The sequence below is a fragment of the Amblyomma americanum genome, chromosome 3 (assembly GCF_052857255.1).
Source record: "Amblyomma americanum isolate KBUSLIRL-KWMA chromosome 3, ASM5285725v1, whole genome shotgun sequence".
In the NCBI taxonomy this organism is placed as follows: domain Eukaryota; kingdom Metazoa; phylum Arthropoda; class Arachnida; order Ixodida; family Ixodidae; genus Amblyomma; species Amblyomma americanum.
This window is the reverse complement of record NC_135499.1, coordinates 203,296,462-203,319,168: the sequence shown is the minus strand read 5'-3', so window position 1 is coordinate 203,319,168 and position 22,707 is coordinate 203,296,462. Positions and strand designations below refer to the sequence as shown.

At 40.9% G+C, this 22,707-nt stretch overlaps 1 protein-coding gene across 1 annotated transcript; it reads left to right on the top strand.

Annotated features, from left to right (window-relative positions):
- The first annotated feature begins 46 nt into the window (after positions 1 to 46).
- Positions 47 to 20,840, top strand: Oseg5 (intraflagellar transport protein Oseg5). The gene is given in 20 exon segments (XM_077659713.1): positions 47 to 227; positions 556 to 790; positions 1,483 to 1,593; positions 3,253 to 3,321; positions 3,626 to 3,825; positions 4,507 to 4,644; positions 4,862 to 4,986; positions 6,594 to 6,767; positions 7,243 to 7,317; positions 8,667 to 8,830; positions 11,730 to 11,794; positions 12,851 to 12,923; positions 12,926 to 12,982; positions 15,544 to 15,691; positions 15,892 to 15,971; positions 15,974 to 16,062; positions 16,579 to 16,668; positions 19,241 to 19,413; positions 19,802 to 19,925; positions 20,755 to 20,840. Coding segments are annotated over 20 exon segments (2,298 nt in total). The 5' UTR covers positions 47 to 188; the 3' UTR covers positions 20,824 to 20,840.
- Positions 20,841 to 22,707: the final 1,867 nt, after the last annotated feature.

Here is a 22,707-nt window from a genome sequence, read left to right as displayed (position 1 = left end):
TTGCGCTGGCGCATAAGTCCACTAAAACGAAACTATTTTGGAATGCTAGGGTTGCTGCGGCCGTGGTCTGTTGCTAAGCGACTTGTTCCGCGTTTTTCGAGTCCTCCGTAAACAAATGGGTGCAAAACTTCGCTGCAGTAAAGTGCGCAGGAGCCTGAAAGCAACCCGCACATAGGTCTCTAACCCTCATGAGGCTGAAGACTTACCTTCAGAAGGAACCGAAACATATCCTTTTCGCTGCTCGTGTATTTGTTGTAACGTAACGCCGCACTCCATGCTGCAATGAAAATGGGTGCACGAAGATTAATGAATATAATTAATCTAGCAAGTGATCTGCTATAGGTCTAGTTTGCGCCAGCAAATTCAAGCGAAGAAAAGAAAGTCAAAGGTCGTCGGGTGTTTGTGCGTGTCGTGGCGTTCTGCCCAGTCGTTCGGGATTGGGGGGAACTTTGTACTTGGCATACATTTTTATTGTGTTTGTAAATTCAACGATTAGTGCAGCTATTTGTGCTGCGTACACATGTTTTAGTGCCTTAATCATTTTTTCATACACATGCTGAAATTTCTACTGGAGTCACCTGGGCCTCAACCGATGAGGTCCTGTCCTGTAGTGATGACCATCAAATACTTTCCTGGAACCTCATCTCCAAGGATACCACAAAACTCACTGACCTTCCCGAAGACCTCTACCCCACATCAATACATACGCTACCGCGAATAGCGGGTAGTGGATTGACAGCACGCAAAAACACTGGCAGTGCTGATGTCATTCTTGTTACCGCCAGTGATGGTAAGGTCCACATCACACTTTCTATGGCACTGTTTCAGTGCAAACTTGTGTTTTTACTGCGAATGCCATGCATTTGAGCCCTGACAAATCAGTCAAATGTTCAGGTATGTGCATGTATAGTGCAGAGCTTAAGGTTGGGCATAACAATTTTCATTATATAAATAAAGTCATGAATTTAAGGTATGGCTCTATGTGTTGCATACTTTATGCCGTTTCTCTAAAGTATGCCTAAGAGATTGCATATTTAACCCTGTAAAGACATTCATTATTACCAAGAAAGCAGCCTGGGCAAAAGTATTTTATTTTTATGTAGCTATTCAAACACTGGATATGAGCCTTGTCCTGTATGTCATCATGCTCCTTCTCATGGACGTGTGCCAGGTTCTTTGCTTGTTTATTCTAGAATGTGTATAGATGACTCATATAGTGCTCATGTGGATGATCTTTCAACATGAGACATTGCAGTTATTTTAACCTACCACAGTTGGAGAGTATAAAATGCTTAAAATTATGTGTACTCATTACTGGTGAAAGTTTTCAGTAGCTGCAATTATGCTAAAGCTTGTTGCGTTTTCATTGTCACCTAATGATATTGTGTTTGTTTCTCCTGGCAGCAAAGTGAACCTTTTACTGCATGTTTACCATACAGCCTCGCCATAAAATCTAACTGACAAGCCTACTGTATTCTGCAGGCAAACTGTACCTTCTCTCAAAAACTGGCAGGATTGAAAAAACAGTTGATGCACACAGAGGGGCAGTGCTTGCGGGACAGTGGAGCCCTGATGCAACTGCTCTTGTAACAGGTAAGCATAACTGACGGCACTAATTAAATATATTGCCTAATTAGGCACATATTCAAAGAACCAGTGTTAATTGAATAACACCATCTGCCGGGCTAGTTGGTTGCGATCCATATGTATCAGCAGCACGAACACAAAAAGGAAGAAGAAGATAGTACAGAGCGCTGTGTACTATCCTCTCCTTCTTCTTCCTTTTTGTGTTCGCGCTGCTGATACATATGGGGGCAGTGTTAATTGTAGCACATTACAATTAACGGCATTACCGGTAACGCGTTACTTTTTTCAGTAACTTAGTAACATACTCGTTAGCATTTCTCAACTGTAACGGGTAACATACTTACGTTAACATTTTTCGGTAATGTGAGGTGCCACGTTACTAGTTTGTTCCAATTGTCCCCGACTCCGCCCATTTTTTTAGAAAAAAAAAGTGCAGAGCACCTGAAGTGATGTTGCAAATAAACCAAATGTACAGGTGCTCTCAACGACCCTTGTTGCAGCTCGCATGCATGCCAGAAAACGCCTGCCCTTAACGATGCATCCAACTAAAAAAAAAGAAAGACAGAATAGCCATAAAGCACGAAACACGTGCGCAAACACACATTCACACACTCACCTTCACCTACTTCCCCTTCCCAAACCACTTACACACACAACTCTCTAAAGAGTGGAAGCATGCGGAGGATTTTGGAACATCACATTTTGCAGAATTACTGTAAATTTGTTGAGAGTTCAGCAATGTTTTCTTTGTGAAGTTAGAATTGATGATGAAGTGTCATTTTTTGTTTAATGTCACATTCAGAAAATTGCTTCACCATGTGCCACAGAGTTAGATGCCATCACAGGTAACTCTACAGGCAACTTTAATAACATTGCTAAGCTTCTCCACATTTGTTAAAGTATTCTCATTAAATCAGGATTTCACATAAAATCATTGTTTGGGCTAGAAGTTTTCTGTGAAATGTGAGCTTTATAAAATTGTTATCGTGAGTTCTTAAGGCGAAGACGCACTAATTAAAATTTATGGCTATGAAGTAACGGCAAAGTAACGTGCGGTACTTTTTTCGGTAACGGTAACGCGTCACCTTTTTTTGTAGGTAACTTAGAGCGGTAACGCGTTCCTTTTGTTTTAGCGTAACGAGTAGCATATTTAGTTACTTTTTTTCGGTAACGCCTACAACACTGCAAAGAACTGAAACCACAGCACAATCTATGCACTGCTTGCTGAGGCGATTCCTTGGTTCAGGAATCAATACTGCATGGTCCAGTTCACTAAATGGATTGCTGACCAGAGACGGATTTATGGTGGGTGAGGTCACCCTTCCTCCTTCTCCCCTCTTAAGGGAGAAATTTTGCATAGAAAAACCAATGTCAACCCCTTTTTTTTTTTTTTTGATGAAAAAAGGTTTGGAAATACACAGTTTAATTAGACCTCCCACCCCCCACCTGCCCTCTCCAAGAGTGAACCATAAACCCACCCCTACTTCACACCCCTACTTCCAACCCCAACCCACAAGCCAAGCTGTAACAGGCCTTGACAGTCTGACAGTAGCCATTTTTCTAGAAAATAGAGAAGTAGATATCAAGTTGCTCAATATTGATGTAACAAGTTTTGTATAGTAAAACTAGTAAAATGGAAGGGATTTTTCTTTATTTAACCTTCAGCAGGTGAAGATGGAATTTTGAAGATATGGTCAAGGAATGGAATGCTGCGGTCCACATTGGCAACACACCGTAAGTATTGCAGGATGGCTTTTCAAAACTGCTGCTGTTTCAGCATGTACACTTAAGACCAGGGTGAGGTACCTGAAGTAGACGGCACATTCGAGAAGTACACTTTGTGACTGTCATTCACTTTTAACACTGATAAAGGAATGAGTGGATCAGAATGGCAATTCACTTTTGGCTATTTACTTGAGACATTGTTGGAGCAAACTTTGCTGAACTCAAGGAAATGTAGCTACCTCCCAGCTTATGTTTGATTGATGAGAGCATTGATAAAGAATCCCCAGTGCATAAATCTACATGTTTATTGCAGCACAACCCATATACTGTGTGGCATGGGGACCCAATTCTAACCAAGTCCTGTACAGCATTGGTGCTCATTTGGTAATCAAGCCCCTTCAGCCCAACTCCAAGCCAGTTCAGTGGAAAGGCCACGATGGTCTCATCTTGGCACTGGCCTGGAACACCAACAGTAACCTCATCTTGTCAGGCTCTGAAGATTGCAAATACAAGGTAGGAAGCTGCCAGCTTTTGGCAACAGAAAAGCAGCAGTGGATTTCCCTAAAGAGGGAAGAACATTAGCAGAGACACCACATAATATGCTTACACACTCTGTACAGAGCTACAAAGCTCAATTTCTTACTAAAAGGCAGCATTCATTCTATCAAGAAGGCCACAGGTAGTTGTAATTTATTATGTTGTGGCTATGTGCTCTTGAAACTTCATTGATTTGTTACATCTTGCAAAAATAGAGCAACAAACTCTAAGTTGCCACTAAGGACAGCCAGTAAAGTCGTTACCAGATTAACTGTTTCATTCGACCAGTTTCTTTCTGTTCCAGTTATCAAGCACATGTAAACAGCCTTCTTTTATTTTAGCATGCAGGCCTTTTGTATGGGTCTGTGTGGACTTGAAACAGAACTGCATTGTGGCATTTTTAAATATAATCCACTCCATTCATTACAAGTCAGTACTTGTTTCCAGTCTGAAGAATGGGAATCAAATCACTGCCTTGAATTTATTTGCTGTAATATGATTGCACTTGGACTACACAACTCGTTAATGGTTCTAAAAAAGCTAATATAAATGTATGTCTCGCTCTCTCTCTTTTTGTAGCATAGCTGAGACAGACAGTAATCTTGATGCTGTGCTCTATTCTTTGTGGTTATGTTTATTTTTCATATTTCGTTTCAGCTGTGGGACATATTTGGACACATATTGTATTCAAGTCAGGTAAATGACTATCCCATAACATCTGTTGCGTGGACCCCTGATGGCGAGCTTTTTGCAGTTGGATCGTTCAATTCTTTGCGTCTCTGTGACAAGACCGGGGTGAGTGTCTAGGAATGGTTAAATGCTAAGCATAGTGACGAATGAAATGGAAATAAAAGCATTCATTTTTTGCCTGATTAAACGTTTTTTTTTTTTTGTAAGGTATTGACATATTTTTTGTGGTGTGTAGTGAACTAGTCTCACATGTCACATCTACCTTCTTTTCCAAGCTAAGTTGATTATCATTTTATTATGTCATTCCTTCTTTTCTGCCAAGTGGTCGTATTCCTTGGACAAGCCTCAGACACAGAGCATCTATTCCCTGGAGTGGTCAAGTGATGGGACCCAAGTGGCGGGTGCTTGCGGTAATGGGCAGATCATTTTTGCCCACATTATCGATCGGTAAGCATCTACCTAATGAAAAGGAAGAGCCAACTTTGCATGAGTCACTAATCTTTTGTCCAGTGCTTTTTTGTACCCGTGTAGAGAAAGAGGAGCAAAGCTCAAGACTTCCTTTCGCCCGAAATATAAGGCAACTACAGTAATAAAGTAACGGCTTTGTGCATAAGGAATTTTTTTTGCTTTGCTTCCAAATTCATAGAATTATTATGCTATGTCATAGTGTTATGAAAATGCCATGCTGTATATTTTAAGGTTATGGTTATGTTGATAAGTGTTCAGTTGTTTAAAAAAATTCTTCTGACCTAGCAACTATTAAGGCTATCATGACCCAGCTAGTTAAAGATAACATTGCCTTTCAAGTTGAAGTCGAATTTTGGTATTAATCCACTTCACTACATGTAATCTTCTTACTTCTTTCTGACGATTTTCAAACACGCAACCCCATAATATCTATGGCAGGTATGATTACTTACACTTTTGTGGTACATAAGAACAAAAATCCTTTGCAATATGAAGGAATTGTGAATCCCTACTTGAAGTGAGTCCAGATTAATATATTACCATTGAAAAATACCAGAAATGCTGATACCACCAAAACCAGACTTTGCTAAAAGGAAAAACATTATGGCAGAAATTTCGAGTACTCATGGTGACTCACCACACAGTTTTCTGCTCTATCGTTGACAACGGTTTCATGATTAGCTAGTTCATTGGTGGCAATGTTGCACATAAAAAATAGCACTCGGGGTGTCCTGAATTGAGGTACTAATTTGTTTGCAGGTTTATCTGATGTTTAAGTAATAGAATGCGAAGAACATTAAACCGTGTAAACTGCAAAAAGATATGCCACAGTAAAGTCATTGCAAGCGATGAACTTAAATATGCTCAAGACGAACTGCTGGGCTAGTTGGTTGTACATGCTTAATTTCTGCGCTGACGACCACGAGGGAGATAATCGAAGCTGACGAAATTGCTAAGCTTGAAGAAAATTGCATCAGCACGCCATCTGTGCTGTTAAGCGATAAGGAGCGCCATTTCTTGCATAGTGACTCAATACATAATCTTGTGCCTGGGCTGGTTGATATGTCATGGTCTGCTGTGTTGTCTTGGAGTGCAAAATTTTGTTGTTTTGAGAGTGACATGATTTTGTGTGATACCATGCTCCAGGTCACTATCAATGAGGAAGTGTGACATATCACCTATGTTTGTGGGTTCTTGCTTGGGTCAGCCTAATCACTGATGTGTATAAATGTACGCACAGCACACCGCAACAAAAAACAGGCGAGGTCAGTGCTTTGTGGTGTGTTTCTTTCTGTTTGTGTCTTTTGTGTGCACTGTGGAAAATTGAAACCAAATATGCTGCTTGACTTTGGGATGTTAATCATCAGTTGCTAACCGCTGTGGCACAAATTATGAATTTGTTCACTCAGTTGTGTGTTCCTTCTCTAAACAAAAAACTGTTTCGTGCCAAACATACAGGGAGATACGAATTGCGTGCAGTCCCAATTATTCAACTGAACGAAAGAAATGCTTGTGGTCACTTTTGAACAGGATGCCAGTATCAGAGGTTTACCCTTACTTGTGTGTTTGTGTTTTGTTTTTTTCAGGAGGCTTGAGTGGAAAAATTTTGAGATCTCTATGGTGGGTAGAAAAATGGTGGCAGTGAAGAATGTCATGACAGACATCAAGGAAGCACTAGATTTTCAAGATAGCATCATCAAGATCTCCATGATGTTTGGCCATCTGATCGTGGTTACATCAAACCAGTGCTACATATACAGGTTACTCAGTGCATACTCTGCATACATGCACTTGCATATAAGTGTATACATTCATTTTTTTTATAGGCACAGTTTTATGGTCATCAAGTTTTCATAAGATGTTGTATGCTACACATTATGCTCTTTATATCTGCTTATAACATGAGTACTTGTACACTGACAAAAAGTTATCTTTAATCTACCATCAAATGAAAAGAATAAGCGATTATTATTCATTTTTATGTGTAATAAAGCATGATAACTTGATTTAATTTCAATGAATAAGTAGTTTTTTTAGCACCTTGCTTTTTATGCTTACACTTTATTTCATTTTGATATTGCATGGCAGTCTGTCTTTTTTTTTGTTTTTTTTTTTTTTTTTTTTTTTTTTTTTTTTTTTTTTTTGCTAGAAAGAAGCTTCTTGTGTTCATGCCCTAAAGTGCAAGGTGATGTGTGTCTCTGAGTACTTGCAGTCTCCATCACAAATATTTTGCAGCATGAAAAACTGGAACACTCCTCATATGTTTGACTTGAGAGAAGGCAGCATTTGCCTCATTGTGCAGGCTGAGAGGTGAGTACTAAAGCAATGTCTACAAACTGTGAAGTGATTTGAGCTCTGGGTTTAAGCACCATAATGGTATTACCACGAAACAGTCATGGATAATGAGAGAAATAGGTATATAAAAATGTGTTTGTAAGATGAACAGCACAGAGCTGGACATTAAAATGGCCAGGGCTAAAAATATCTTGTATACTACCAGAATAGTTTTCATCATCATCTGTGCATCATCATCATCCTTTATGATATAAGGCCTAGATTTCTATCCTTTATATGTTTTTGTCTAACAGTCGGTAACAGTGCTCATTTTGTGAGTCATGTTGCTCCTGCCTTGTAATATATAAATAGGGATTCAACTGTTTGGTTTAAACAGAAAAAAAAACGATAAAAATATATGCAGAATTCAATTTTTGAAATTCAGTTTACCGCAAAAAAGATGGCAGTATCCTCCTTGACATGCACACCGCAGCTTGTCAGCTATTAAGTAGATGTTAAACTCAGTCAGTTGAGAAAATTAAAGTGTGGAAGCCAGGGGATTGGCAAGGTAGTGTACCGTTGGATTAAGTAGCGCAGTTTTATGCTTTGTGGTATTGATTCGCTACCTTACCCGCCTCTCTGGGTGTCTTCACATTGCCGCCAAATGTTGTCTACAAGCGTGGCGGTCTTCAGTCATCACTAGCTAGGGCTGTTAATTAGTTAAGCAGGTTTCTCCACTGCATCTAAGGACACTTGAAACCATTCATAAGCATCACAAAAAAAGTGTGATGCTCTTGTTATCAAAACGGTTAAGCAGCAGTTCCATTGATGTCATCAACACAAACTACAGTATGCTCCGCCCTCTCGCTCAACCCATCGTAACAAACCCAGCGATAACACGGCAACCCACCTTTTAGAAATCAACTTGCTCTTTAATTTTTGGAACAGTTTCTTCATTTAACTTTCATTACTTTCTTTTTTGGGGTGGGGTGGGGGGGGGTTTTTGGGGTGGGGTGGGGGGGGGGGGGGGGGGGGGGGTCAAAGTATTTTTTTCTGCACTGACAAGCCGATATGAAATCTATTGTGAGTTTTTGTCGATACAGAAATACCTTGTTATATCACTGAAAAAAAAAAAAAGATAATTCATCCTTAGGAAGTATTATCTGCACAGAAAAAAAAAACTGCACTCTGTAATAAACACTGAAAAAAGTCAGCAGAGTTTCCAAAGAACAAAAGAAGTACAACCCCTGTATATATAAATTAATTGTGCTTTGCCTTTTCAGTATTCAGGACTGCCATGCTACCTACTTGGCTTTGTTTACTTTCTGTAATCAAGAATACCAAGTTACCTCAAGAGTGCTTCTTTTTGTGAAAACATTCCACAGGTACTTCGTGCTCGTCGAGAGTGGTGGCCTCTACACATACACATACGATGGCAAATTTGTTTGTGCACCCAAATGGGTTGGCATGCGGCCAGACATGCTGAACCACTTCACTGTGGCACTCAGTAATGCCCTGCTAGCAGTGCGTGACAAAGCTGACGAGAAAGGTATCATTGATTTTGTTTAACCATTAGAAGTTGGTATATTTTGGGTTATATTGTGTGCATGTGTACATCGCCCTGTAGAAAACCTTTGAAGGGACACCGGCACCAAATTGACATTGGCCTTTGTCAATTAATTAGCATGTTCTAATGGCAAGGAGGCTACTTTCACTGAAAATGTAAAAAGTTAAATAGATAATTGCTGCCACGGGCCATTTTCACAAGCAAACTCCAAAGCACAATGCAATTTTTTTCAAGTCCGGTCTTTGAGGCTAGCTTACACAACCGTCCACTTCCTGCCTATGGTTGAAAAGCCCATATAAGTTTCGGCATCATCATCATCACCAGCGTCACAAGTTTAGATTCAATGGTGGGAAAATTATTCTATTTTCAAGTCCAAATTTCTCTGCAATTGGTACATCATTTGCTACTGAACTAACATCAACAGAGCCACATTAACGCAGATAGTTTGATTTTATAGCAAGCAAAACTTGGACGGAGTTTTCATCAGTGTTCCCATAATGTGTTTAGTGCTTTGTAAAACAAACTGACGTTGCCATTTAGAAAGTATACTTATGTTGCCATACTTTGCCTTTTTGTGTCTTGCTTGTTTTTTCTGAACCAGTTTCTTGCTGTCAGGCTTTTCTGTGTGGACAAAAATGCACAGATCTTTTCGGTTTGCTTGTTGTTTGCGTCAATCTATGGATCACTTTCCAGAGATATCTATGCACTTGTTTAGATATTCTGGTGCCACAACGCTTGAGCACTGGGGCATGCAAGCATAAGGGTGCTTAAACTGCAGGTACCATGTTTGTAGCAAGCCCACACAATGAATATTACTGTTATCTACCTCACGCGTCTGTCAGGATTTGAAGCCTACCGTGAATGAGCAAGTTATTTGCATAAATTTTCATTCATTACTTTTAAGATACCTAAAATAATACTTAAAATAAATACTTCAAATAAAATGAATCCTTAAAATAAAAATGTTTTGTCAGCTGATTTTCTATTGATGGTTACAGCTATCAATGACAACACGTAATTTTAGGCAAAATCCAATCATTTGTGTGTTCAGGTTGAGCCGCAGAATGACGTGATATCGTTATAGTAAATGACAAGCGTATTCTTGTAAGCTTTAGCTGAGTTTAGACCTAGGTTAAAGCATGCCTCATAGAGTATGGTGTGTATGTGTGAGAGTTGCTGTACTTATTGACTTGCATTTTTTTATGATCAGTCTAAATGTTTGCGAGATATAAGCCAATCCTCTTTCAAAAGCAACTGCATTCTTTGCAGGCCCCTTTGTTTTTGGGTGAAACCCAATCTTATCGGATTTTCGCACCTCGGGTATATTTCTTAAATATCGGGTGAAACCACATTTCTCGCCAAAAGTGAGCGTTCTAGATGATATTGGTTTTTCAGTTCACAAAGCTTAAGGCACTGCGAGTAAATCTGTATATATCTAGTTCTGATTACAGCGGAGTGTCTTCGGTCAATTAGGAATCTTAAACCTCTTTTAACGCTTGTTTTCATGAGGTGGATGAATTTCAGAATAAGTCAGAACAAGTCACTCAGTCAGAAAGGCCAGCTGAAACTTCCAAAAACGCACTTAGAGCTGATTGGAATGCATTGCTTTCTGTTCTTGTTTGAATCGAGATCATTTTTGAATGGTGACTGGCAGTGCACTTTGTATATTTTATGAAAAAAAGTGTGTCATATGCGATTTCAGATATTAACACACATGAAAGCTATCCACACTATAAAATGGGCAGCAGTATTATTCTTCAACTTAGCAAACAATTGAAATAATGTATTAAGTGAAAAGGAGCCAGTATGATAAGGTTAAGTTAGGTGGCATTGCATTAATTAGTATTAACTTCTGTCCAGAGCCAGGTAATGATCGTGCTGGACACCATGCAGGTCACTGCAGCTTTGGTGATTTCCTGTAGGCCAAATTTACATTCCACAAAATTTTTAAACATGTCACGACCTGAGGAGCCGTGCAGGTAGGTGTTGGGGAGAACACAAGATTGAGCTTTTAATTAGGGAGCCAGAATCCAGGTCACAGAGCCAGAGTGCCACGAGCACCAACCACCGCTTCGTCGTCGTTTCGACTAAGCGTGGAGGCCGCGCGGCGCGTTAGGCACGTGGCAATATTTAGCTGCTTTCTGAGTAATGGTCAGCAATGTTTTTAGACGACCGTGAAAACTGATGCCTTCTTTCTCCCTCTGAAGAAAAAAAATTTATGGCATAAAGAGGACAGTTGAGAAATAGTGAAGCTAACATTATTCATGATATCTTTGAGAAAAAGTAAAGAGTAAACGAAGGTCTTCCTAAAAGCTAAGTTGCAGCTAAAAGCTAACTTGCATTTACAATTTAGTTGTTCAAGTCTCACTATTTGATTATTCAGTCACAAAAAGGACTTTCACCTAGCTTCCTGTGGCGTTTTGCTAGTCCAGACCAGATTTGTTCCATCTCATTGCATTATGGTAGCATTGCTCACTACAACAAGCATGGGTCATGGTATCCTAATTATAAAAAAAAAAAAAGCTCATATACGTACTCACAAGATTCATGTTAAAGTTCATCAAAGGTGTATTATGGAACTATAATAGGAATAAAGGCAAGTCTGCAGGTAGTGGTGAACCCTCTCATCAAAACTTTGGTTTGCAGACTGAGGCTTGCTTCCCCTCACTTGCCCAAATTTACATTGAGAAGCATCTTTTTTCCTCTGTTAAGCTGTGTTTTGTGCGAAAGATCCTTTATTAATAATATTCTTGCTGACATGTGTACAAGTGCACATTGCTACGAGAATATAGTAAGAAACAGCTTCCCTAAATGAATTCGCCATAGCCTATTATGCCTAGCTGACGAAATGGCCTCATTCAGAATGGTATATGGCTTTCAGTGGTGTACCTGTTTGACACACAGACTGGCAAGCCAGCAGGAGATGGAAAACCATATACCCACAAGGTCTGTCTTATAGGCAACTCATAATACGCACACAGAATTCTTTGGTTGGTTTCACACACAGGCACTGCATACTAATATCATTTTCCTAACCTTTGCTTGTAAATTACTTTACCCATGCCGGTCATCTGTCAGGTATGGCCCGGCAGCGGAAAAGTGCGCACCCAGTCAACAACATGACATTTTTCCTGCCATTTCAGTAGTGAAAAGGGCACACCATCTGATGGGAATGGTTGTAGCCTCTAGATTAACTATTTCTTTTTTCTTCGCGGGAATGGCAGCATCATACTAGTGCAGAAAGTTATGACTGTGTGTTTTGGAGGCCCTGAAGCGGCACAAAAACATCAAAGCATAGCTTCCATTCCGCCAGTCATGTTCTACTGAAAGTTGTGAAATCATTTTGTAGAAAGTGAAGACGATTTCAGTGATGAACAAAACAGTGTGCCTCCTTCGACAGAACAGTTAAGATCAAAGCAAAGGGAAGACATTATTTGTTCCAAGACACGCGAGAAGTAGCCCCGCCTTCACCCCAAGAGAGTGCTTCGAGAAATAACCACACGGGGAAAAAGTTCTGCTGAAGACATAGCGAAGCGGAAAAATGTTGTTAATAAATGTTTATAGCCAAATCATGGTGCAGCACCCCCGTCCCTAATGAGGGGCTAGAAGGCCCAAAAGAATGCTGACTGAAGCAGTAGTCAGTGGGGAAACTACACCTGATCAGAAAAGGTTAGCCTTGCACAAGCTTTTATGGATCAAAATATCTATGCACATTGCCATGGAGTTGCATGCAGCTTGAATTTTTCTTTTTTTCCTTACTCTACCAATGCGTGTCTCTTATGCTATTGTTAAGAAAACTGCACGCTTAAAAGACGAACACAGGAAGGACGATGAAGATGGAAAAGAACGCAGCTGATAGTTTGCGCTCTTTCCATCTTCATCGTCTTTCCTGCATGTGTTCGTCTTTTATATGTGCGCAACTCTTTATGAACGATATACATGCACCAACTCACCCATCAAGAAGTTTTTCTAAACAACTGTCTCTTATGCTGTTCAACATAGATTGAAGTGACTCAAGTGGGCATTGACCAGTGTGGGCCATCTATTCACCGTAGACTGGCCATCATTGACAAAAACAAGACCTCTATCTCATAAGTCTACGGGAGGGTAAAACACTACAAAGCATCAAGCTTGGTAAGAAGACTTGCAATTGGCTGCATTTTTATTAGTGTAGAGTGAGTGGTTCCTTGTGCAGCCCTGAGCAGCCTAAAAAGCATGCCTGTTTGATGTATGTGTCATTGATGCAGTTTGAGAAAAATGTCGGCTGTGCAGTTCAGTTACACATGACTTGTGAGCAACATTTAAAGGGACCAACCACTGACCGAAGCATGTCACGAGATTATGGCAGAAGAGAAAAGAGCGCGCTTCATGTTGTAAGAATTGAGCACTGCATTATCGAAGAAGCAAGGATTTATAACTTTGATTTGGCATTGAAATCTAATAAAAAGCCATCTTGCGGTGAATCCCACCATGTGACCGCATCTTGGTAAAATATCACCGATTTGTTTCAAGTGCACACTGTTTTTCTTTCAGGAGTGTTCGTCGTGTTTTATTATAGTTTATACTCTGTCAAGTGCACTTCGATGAAAAGCAGTGCTCGCTTCGCATCGCCTACCATGTGCTTTTAGCTTTTGTCACTAGATGGCGCCACAGTGTTTTGCATTTCTTGGAGCAGCAACCACTTTCGTTCCATTTCTTGGAGCAGTCCACTAAAAATTTCGTCAGTGCACATTACACCACTGTATCGCAACAGTTTCGGGTGCCGAAACTAAAATGGATGATACTGCATACTAAAAATGTCTGGCGGGTGAGATTTATTCTAGTTTCTGGTACAACACTTTCGCCGACATGCAGTTGCCATCTTGCTCGCTGATCATGATTTCCAGCATTGGATGCATAAAAACCGGTGCATGCACTGATTGAAAAATCTCAATAAAAATCATCTGCAGCATTTCCAACAAAATCCTTGCGAAATCCAGCACCTTAGACACCAAGCTTTCCGTTGTGTCGAAAAAGTTGAGTTCTTAAAATTCAGTATTCGGTCGCTTTAAGCATATCTAATGCAGGTCAAACATCAGTGATCAATTAGCTTCTTTTTCAACGTGTTATTTAATGTGGTTGGGCCAGTGTATAATCTTGTATACATTAACTACGTATTGTGAAATACACTTTCTTGCTTCTTCTATGTTGGAAATTGTAATTAATGCATGCAGTTCTGTTGTTGATAACTGAGTGAAATAAATGAACAAAAAACTAACTTTTGCAGTAGTGTTGTTTGCTAACATTCACAGTGTCCTTAGAGAGCATTTCTTATGTCAAGAGTTTTATGGAATCGAATTTTTTGTAGACAAATGGAAAATCTGTTGACCAATTTTACGCTTTCATATGAGCTGTATTTTCATAAAACACTTTCAGAATATGGCAAAAGTTCATTGGCAGCCATGTGACATAGCCATGATGGTTTAATTTTACTATAAAACGGAGCAAGCGCCCATGCAATTCTGTCTCATGTCTGGGAGAAGTTCAAAAACACCACAAAGACACATCAAGCAACCCATTGTTCGGTATCTCCACGACGCTTATCATGGAGAGAGGTGGGGGAAGAGGAGTTGAACGCGGCAATGAGATCATTCAGACAATGCCAATACGCCAAAGCTTTAATCACCTGGTTTTCATGTCTTCTAATAAATTTTTCGAATCCTTCCTCTAGCATTTTCTGTGTTCACACGGTACAGAGCACTCTTCCCACCCCCATTTCTCCTCTCCAGAGGCTGCCATCTTGAATTTAATGATCAATCACTAGATTAAGCAAGGGCCACTTCACGATGTGCCCTTCTAGATTTTCAGGCCTGGACCTAACAAATGCCCGTCCCCCAGTAGTGTTTCGTGATTATCTTCAAATTTTAGGTGGGCGCTTGCTCTGTATTTCACGGTATAAATTTTAGTCATACGGACAGGTAATTGCGGTAGAATTTGTTGAGAGTGCATATAAAGCACTTGTCCAGACACTCACACACTTAAACAGTGGTTTAGAGGCTATGGCGTTCGGCTGTCGAACACAAGGACATGGGATCGAATCTCGGCCATGGCACCTGCCTTTGAGTAGAGGAAAAATGCAGCAATGCCTGTGTTCTGTGTGATGTCAATGCGCATTAAAAAGCCCCAGGTGAACTAAATTAATCTAGAGCCCTTTACTAAAACACCTCTCATTGCCCATGTACAGCTTTGATATGTTAAACTCCACATACCATACCATACCATACCATACCGTATCTCGTGTGAACATACAGGATTAATCGTACCTGGAATCTCGTACTACCGCACAGTATGCCTTGTTGCGTTTTTTTGTGATTCCTGTGAACTCTATAAAGTCATATTGGTGGTCAAGTTTATTTATTACCCTTTAATTTTAATGAAACTGCAGGCAGTGTTCATAAAAATTATATACAGAAATGGGAACTTTCTGCTAGTATCATATATATGTACCTGACCTCTATAAGGTGTGTGAGGTGCTGTGTTATTTAGACACATATTGCCTCATGTTGAAGGAGCAGGTTCCCTGTCCAAGTCTTTTACACATAATGTAGTGCACAGATGAATTTGGTTAAAGACGTGTAAAACACTTTTAACTGAAAATGGTAAATTGTAGTAAGCATTTCCAAGGCATGCCTAATAGAATCCTAATTACTGTGCAGGTGTCATGATGGGGTCTTTGTGCTGGAATGACACATCAAGCATCTTAGCTTCTCTGCAGGAAAGCAAGTTGATGATATGGAATCACCCAGATGTTGCCTGGATTGATCGTAGCCTCCTGCCTGGCACAGTCACAGAGAAGGAGATGACGTAAGCTGTGTGAAATACATACACTGAGTTCCCGCATATATGATGGCATATGCATGCGTAGTGTGCATGCGGTGCATACCTTTTGAATGCATGTGGTAAACACAAGGAAGCAGCCTGAATGGCATAAAACAGCAGTAAATGGAGCGGTAGTAAATGTAAACAAATGCTTCATTTTGGTGATTTCTGTGTGGTTATTTCAGTGACCTGGGCTACAATCCGCATATTGTGAGCTTCCTTGGATCAACAGTATTGATTCGAAGGACTGATGGATCTCTGGTGTCTTTGCTGTTCCTCCTTATGCATCAATTCTCCATGGTTACGTCACATCTTCACGGTGGGACGACGCTCTTCGCCTGTGCAGATTCGTTAAGGTAACCAAATTTTAAACCTCTTTTGATGTGTCAACCTTAAAACAATCACCTTCATTGGAATTGGCATAGTAATGGTAATTTCACAGTTGCATTATTTTTTACCTTCATGTCACACAGATATACAAGTTGGTGGCCATTTTGTGCAGTAGCAAGTTAAACTCATAAAAGGGAGCAAATAATTATGAAAACCAATCACAAAAGCAGCAGAAGAAATTACTTTTAAAACTATTTGCAAAACTAACTTGCACTTTTTTTATTTCTTTTAATTCTTAAATTGTCTGTGTGAACCCTTCTGCATTACCCCACAATACCCAGTAGTTTAAGTAATACTGCTGTCACAATGAAAGATATAATATCATTCAAATCCAATGGAAATTTATACATCGAATTACATTAAATCTTCCAGTGTGACAAGGGTATAATTCATCTGTTTTGAAGAATAACTTAACTAAAATGCGGTGTGAATAACTAAATGGCAGTACTTCTGCACTACAAGCTGTCTTTTTTATCCTGCAGCTTCCTACCTTGTGGGGCTGTCTGGCTGCAATGGCTCTGGGTGCAAGAGAACTGAACACAGCAGAAGCTGCGTATGGTGCTATTGACGAGGTATTGAATGCGTATTGATCTGGCTTCACATTTTTGTCCTTTTTCTCTCATTCCCTGCCTTTCATAGAGAACTGCAAATTTGCTATTGGCAATGTTCACGGCCTATAGGTGGCGTGACGAAAATCCAGATGGCTGCCGGGAAGAGGGTAAAGCTGTTTGGTCTGTGTGCGCCGTACCACAGTCTCGGCATTTCACATGTGCTGAGCTGAGCTTAGTTAGCAACAATATGGCACTGTCATTCACTAACCTATTCCACTTAGAAGATATGCTAAGACACATTGGATCAGGCCAGGCCGGGATTCAATGTTTTATTGAAGGCAGATAGGTGCTCATCGAATGCACGTCAGATCATTTGCTGCGGCGTGAAAAGCTTCCACAATGCTAAATTGCTTACGTGCAGGCATCGGAGCTACACATACTTGATCTGTTAAGGTATTTGCGCTGCCTTATATTGCTGTAACGCACATAGCCCGATTTGGTCCATGTACAACGCACGGTCGCGGAATTGGAACACATGTGCCAGGTTCGTGGTGCGCGGAGCATGTCAAAAGAACTCCATCAGTGTCCATCGGTGCGAGGTGTTGGCCCATGACAATAGGGTTAAGTATAGATAGGAAATGAACTTCATTCACAGGTGCGCGCAGACGTTTTCTGAACATGGAAACAGCAAGAAAGGTTAGAGTATCTCTTGGCGGTTTTAACATGTAGCTTCGAAGTGAATGGTGGTTTCTGCTGTTCCCGGCCTGACCTGCACAGTGCACAGTCCACGCCTGCAGACAGCATAAAAATTAGCTTCTCTGCTTACGTGTTTGAAAACTTCTGCAAGAGCATACACATTTTCGTGCGAGTTGCATTCTGATTTATTCTCTCTTCTCATGCAACAGCACCAGTCCAATGAATCAACCGCAAGGACGAGTTTGATCGCTTGAGGGTTGGCTAAGTTAGAAAGCAGAGTTTCACCAGTGTGATGCTGGCAGCATTTAGCAGCTAAATGGGGTTACTCACATAATTCCTCACCTCTGGCACATGCAAGCGTCGCCGAGGGCCGTGGTAAACATCACACCGCACAAGCTCATGTTAATTATATGAATCTTTAATACAGCCACCATGGCACTCATTACCTTTAAAACCGTCAGGCTTCAAAGTAACAGTGTTACAAAGAAGCGTCAGTCTTTTATGATTCACCTGGCTTTTGTAATTCTAATGCCATTGCTTTTGCGAGGCGGACGGATTCCAGCAGTGCAAACATCTGGTAGCAAAAACGACTCGCATTATTTCTGAGCTGGCCAAGGAGATGCGTTTTTGTTAGCTGTGCTACTTGAGAATAAATCCCTATGGGTGAAATGTGCACTTCAGACTTCCACAGGGGGCGAGACGCATACATACCAAGCTTCACCACCCACTCTAAGAATAATGGGGGCTAATAATAGAATTTTCCGTTCTAGACGGCTCGATCAGCACACTGAGGCACCTTCGCATTCGCCTCCATGTCTTAAAGAAGAAAGAAGGATGAGCGTATGCCGCTGTCCAGGCGAGAAATGTGCTATGCTGCCTTCCGGTCACCCACAGTACCCTCTTCCTGGCACTTCTCGCTCTGACCATTAGGTGCGATATGGTCTGCGACATTGCAATTAACAACCATGTCGCATATTCAACAAAATCTCGTTGGTATGTTCCTGGTTGGTACGCTCAAGATCCTAGGCATTAAAATGTCCTGTGTAGATGCACTATTTTTCTCCGGGTTTAATATGTTCCCAGATAAGACGATTTCCCTGCTGCTGCGTTAAAAATTTCTGCAAATCTTAGTCGTGTAATACATGTAGGGACTAATTGTACATGTGCAAACATACAAGTGGACCGACTATGGGGGCACTCAACGTGAGCTGGAATAGAGCACCAGCCGGCTGCCGTAGTGGTTTTTCTGCAGTTCGTTGGTACAAGGGGATAAAGCACCAAAAAACAAAAAACTAGCGCACTAATCTACGAATGGACCATTCCTGCAGGGACAGACATGAAGAGACAAAATGCGCTGGCCTTTTCACGGAGCCTTAAGCACTCGGGGGCAAAACATTTATGAACTGCAACCACGCACTTACATACGAGCGACATGTTGAGCTCACCCCAACTTGCTTTTCTTTTTTTACATAGCTAAATTCTAATGTGCAGATGCAAGCAGCATTGCTGTGGTGCTCTGTGCTATCTGCTTGTTTTTATGTTCATTTGTATTTTATACCAAAACTTTGAACGCTAGCAGGTGGACAGATGGGCTAATCCAGGTTGTTGACGCTGTCATCTTAAAAACAGCATGCACGTTAGTCAGGCACTGCTGAGATAATGAAGCACTCTTTTGCACCGTTCACCACATATAGTACCTTTGCATATCAAGAAGGTATAGGTGGATGTTGTGAAAAAGGGTTAGCCTCATAGCACTGAATCGTTGTGAAGTGTGCAAGCCAAACATCAAGATGTTATGCATGCCTGTAAATGAGCATTTGATGGAAGGAGGCTTATTTATTTTTATGGCTCCATTTGCCCGTGAGAAAACATTGTTTCTGGTTGTTCTGTTGTGCAGGTCGACAAGGTGCTCTACCTACAGTACATCAAGTCGCAGCAGTCCAGTGAAGTTCGGGCAGCAGAGCTTGCTCTTCTCTGTGGAAACCAGAAAGAAGCTGAAAATATCCTTCTACAAAACAAGCTCTGGTTTCGTGCGATCATGATGAACATCAGTCTTCATGAGTGGGAAAGGTAAATTATGCCTTTCAACTAGCTGCCCAATTTTTGATATACTGTTCCTCCTAGTCAGAACCTTTGAGGTACAAAAAAATATAATATTGATGCCTGAGATAATGGCCAAGTTTGCCTCTCAGTTTTTGCAATATCGTTTTGGCAAAGAGCATGGTATAAAGCTTAATCCAACATTGTGCCTATTATTCTACTTATCAGATTTATCCAACTGTTTGTTTGGTGGTTACTTTTTCCCAAGTAATTTTTTGTCTTTCATGTACTTTTTTTGTGTGTGTGTGCAGCTACATAAAGGTAGTCTGCCTGGTACTTTGACTAGTGAGTGGTTGGCATCTTACAGAAGTGGCTTCTCTTTTTAATCTATAAATTGCATTTCGTTTTACACACGCAGGGCCTTAAACCTTGCAGTGAAGTACAACACCCACATAGACACTGTGCTTGGCCATCGAATGTTGTCGCTGGAGAGACTTGGGAAGCAGGAAACTAGTGCTCTCTTCCTCAAGTACAACAAGGAGGTTGCTTTTATTTTTCATTGGTTTTTACTCATATTATCTTCTTTAGAAGTGTAGTGTAGAAGTCCCAGTTAAACACTGCGCATCAACAATTCCTCAGCCAGAGGCTTTTCTCAGGTTGGGGTCAGATGCTTGCTAGTGCATGCTTGCAGTTATTAAAATAGAAGGCAGGCAATTGGAGACTGGACTAGGGCAGTAGGTGCTTAAGCCCTCTAATCCTTTAGAGTATAGTCTTTGCAAGATTACTGTGTAGTGTTTCAGCTGTTTCCACATAGCAGATTTCTTTTTATCCAGAAAAGATGGAGGAATTTCCAAAGTGTTGCATTTCTATTTTATGTGCCATTAAGGCTGGGGGTTTAGCAGACCTTGCCAAGGACAGGTTGAGGCGAAGTGCATCTGAGGAAAATTTCGCTGAAGGTTGCAACATCCTGAGATTGATTAGCAAAAAAATAATAATAGCCACATGCAAGCTAATGAGGCATGCAATTCGCATGTGTTGACATTCATCAGAAATGCGCTTCAATAAGACAGGTTCTTTTAATACCTTACTCAAAAGAAGCCAGATTGGGAAAAACCAATTTTCCTCCCTTGCATGCGCACTCTATGCCATGAGCCCCCCCCCCCCCCCCCCCCCCCCCCCCCCAAAAAAAAAAAATGAAGGATACTTCATTTTGTTGCTGTAGCTGAGCATGTGTTTAGCTTTGCTTGCTGTGCTTGCCCTGAAAAACAAGTAAAACAAGCTCGTGAAGGTTTCATTACATAGGGCTGCAAAGGTGTACTGCACAAAGGAACCTGTAAGCACACTTTTCTTCAGTTTTGTTCATTTTTGCAGGTCAAAGTGGATTGGACAAAGATCAATGCTGCAATGGCTGAAGAGTATGAGAATGACAAATACAAATAAATCTGTGCTGAACTCAGTGTTTTTAATCATTAATTGCCATGTGAACAAAGGCTTAATTTTAAAACAGTGCTTAGCATGCACATGCCGTTTCTGGACTGAGAGAGATGTTAAAGAACAATGAAGGCCAATATTGAGTCCAGTGTTATTGTGAAAATGAATGTCTCAAGATTGCAGTGTGTGATTTTAATTTAGAACATATCATGGATAAGCCCTAAAATTACAAAAAAAAAATTACTGTAGCGATGCCTTTTGGAGATTTCTGTCAATTGTGGCCGGTGAAGTGAATTCTTCACCGGCCACTGCTTGGTTATTGCCTTCATGCGCAGCGCTATTTTAACCGCCGAAATAGAAAAACACGCGACAGTTGAGATACAAGTATGTGAATTGCGTCGCTCATTCCGCATGCCACCCAGTCAGACTACATGAGCCCACTGCTGTACTAGGGTCCCAAGCCCTGTGCCAGAGCCATATGCAGAGATTTCAGCAGCTTAAGTCAAAGATAAGATATCAGGGCCGTTTGTGCACTTTCTGAGCAGTGAGGTTGTTAACAAGTAAACCTGTTTTTTCTCTTTTTTTGTAGTGAACAGATTCATGGAGAACAGTGCAATCACCATGCGGTAAAAGTGGTTTTTTGTTTGTTTTTCTGAATCGCTGGAGAGGGATCCGCATTATAAAAATGACGACACTGCACGTGCTTCATGGGGAGCAAATCAGGAACTTGTTGCGTCTTTCTCATCGACGCAGTGACCTCTTTGCCCAGTAAAATTCTGTTGAACAATGTTCACAAAGGATAACAGGCAGACTGGCGCAGCTTTTTGTTTCCGTTGATATTTCCCTTTGGTGTCCCTTTAATTCTTCAGTTTTTGTCCTATAGAAGAAATCAGTCGTTTGGTGGTACATGGGGAAACAACTTTATAAACAGTTGATAACAATGGGCCCTTGTCCGCAGCGTCCTGTTACTTCGCTGTCCAATCGCAACAGTAAATTTGGCTGTTTGATGTTTTACTATATCAAACAAGCCAGAAGCGTAAACATTCTTGAGCTTATATTTTCTTCTGGTGGTTAGATTTTTGTTTAAAAAAAAGAACTTTAATGGCGGACTACTTCTTGTCACGAAGGAATTCTGTGTGGCGTCCACTGCGGACAAGTTTTGATTATAGTTAGTGTTACAGCAAAGAGCTACAGCGCGAGGAGACGACACAAAGACATGGATGAATGCTCTGTACTTGTCTCTCACTGTGTCCTATCCCGTGCTGTAATACTTCGCTGTGAGAAAATTGTATTTAAAAATAGAACATTCATTTCCCACCACTCGATTCAAACTTGATTGTGCCGCCAAAACAGTAAAGGACTTCATGATCTCCATTTGGAGTGAATGGCATTGCATCCTAACCTTGAGGTACAGTGGCTGGAAGTGTACCATACTTTGGGGATTTGCTCACAGAAATAACTTTGACATCACCGCAATTTAATTACTTGCGGAAACTGTTCATTGTTATGATACACGCAGTTAATTTTTTTGTTTTCTAGCTTATAAAGCTGTTTATAGTGAAAGTCGCCTTTATGTCATTAACCAGGTAATCATATAAACGTACCCATCCTACAGAGATATGGTGGGCGTCATGGGGCTCCTTAGCGGCTCCAAGAGAAATTTGCCAATAAGGAAAGGTGTCGATCAAGTCTGCAGCCGACCTGCTTGGCTTGCTAAATGTGGGCCCATGTTGGGTCACGGCTGGCCACTACCATGTCTGCCAGTCATTGAAAAAAGGCGCCAGACAACCGACCATCGGTAAACTGTTTGGTAGTGGTTGGCCGCTGGCGCACTGGCAAGTAAACAAAGCCCAAGACTGGACTGTCATTGGCCACCATACCACATTGTTCATA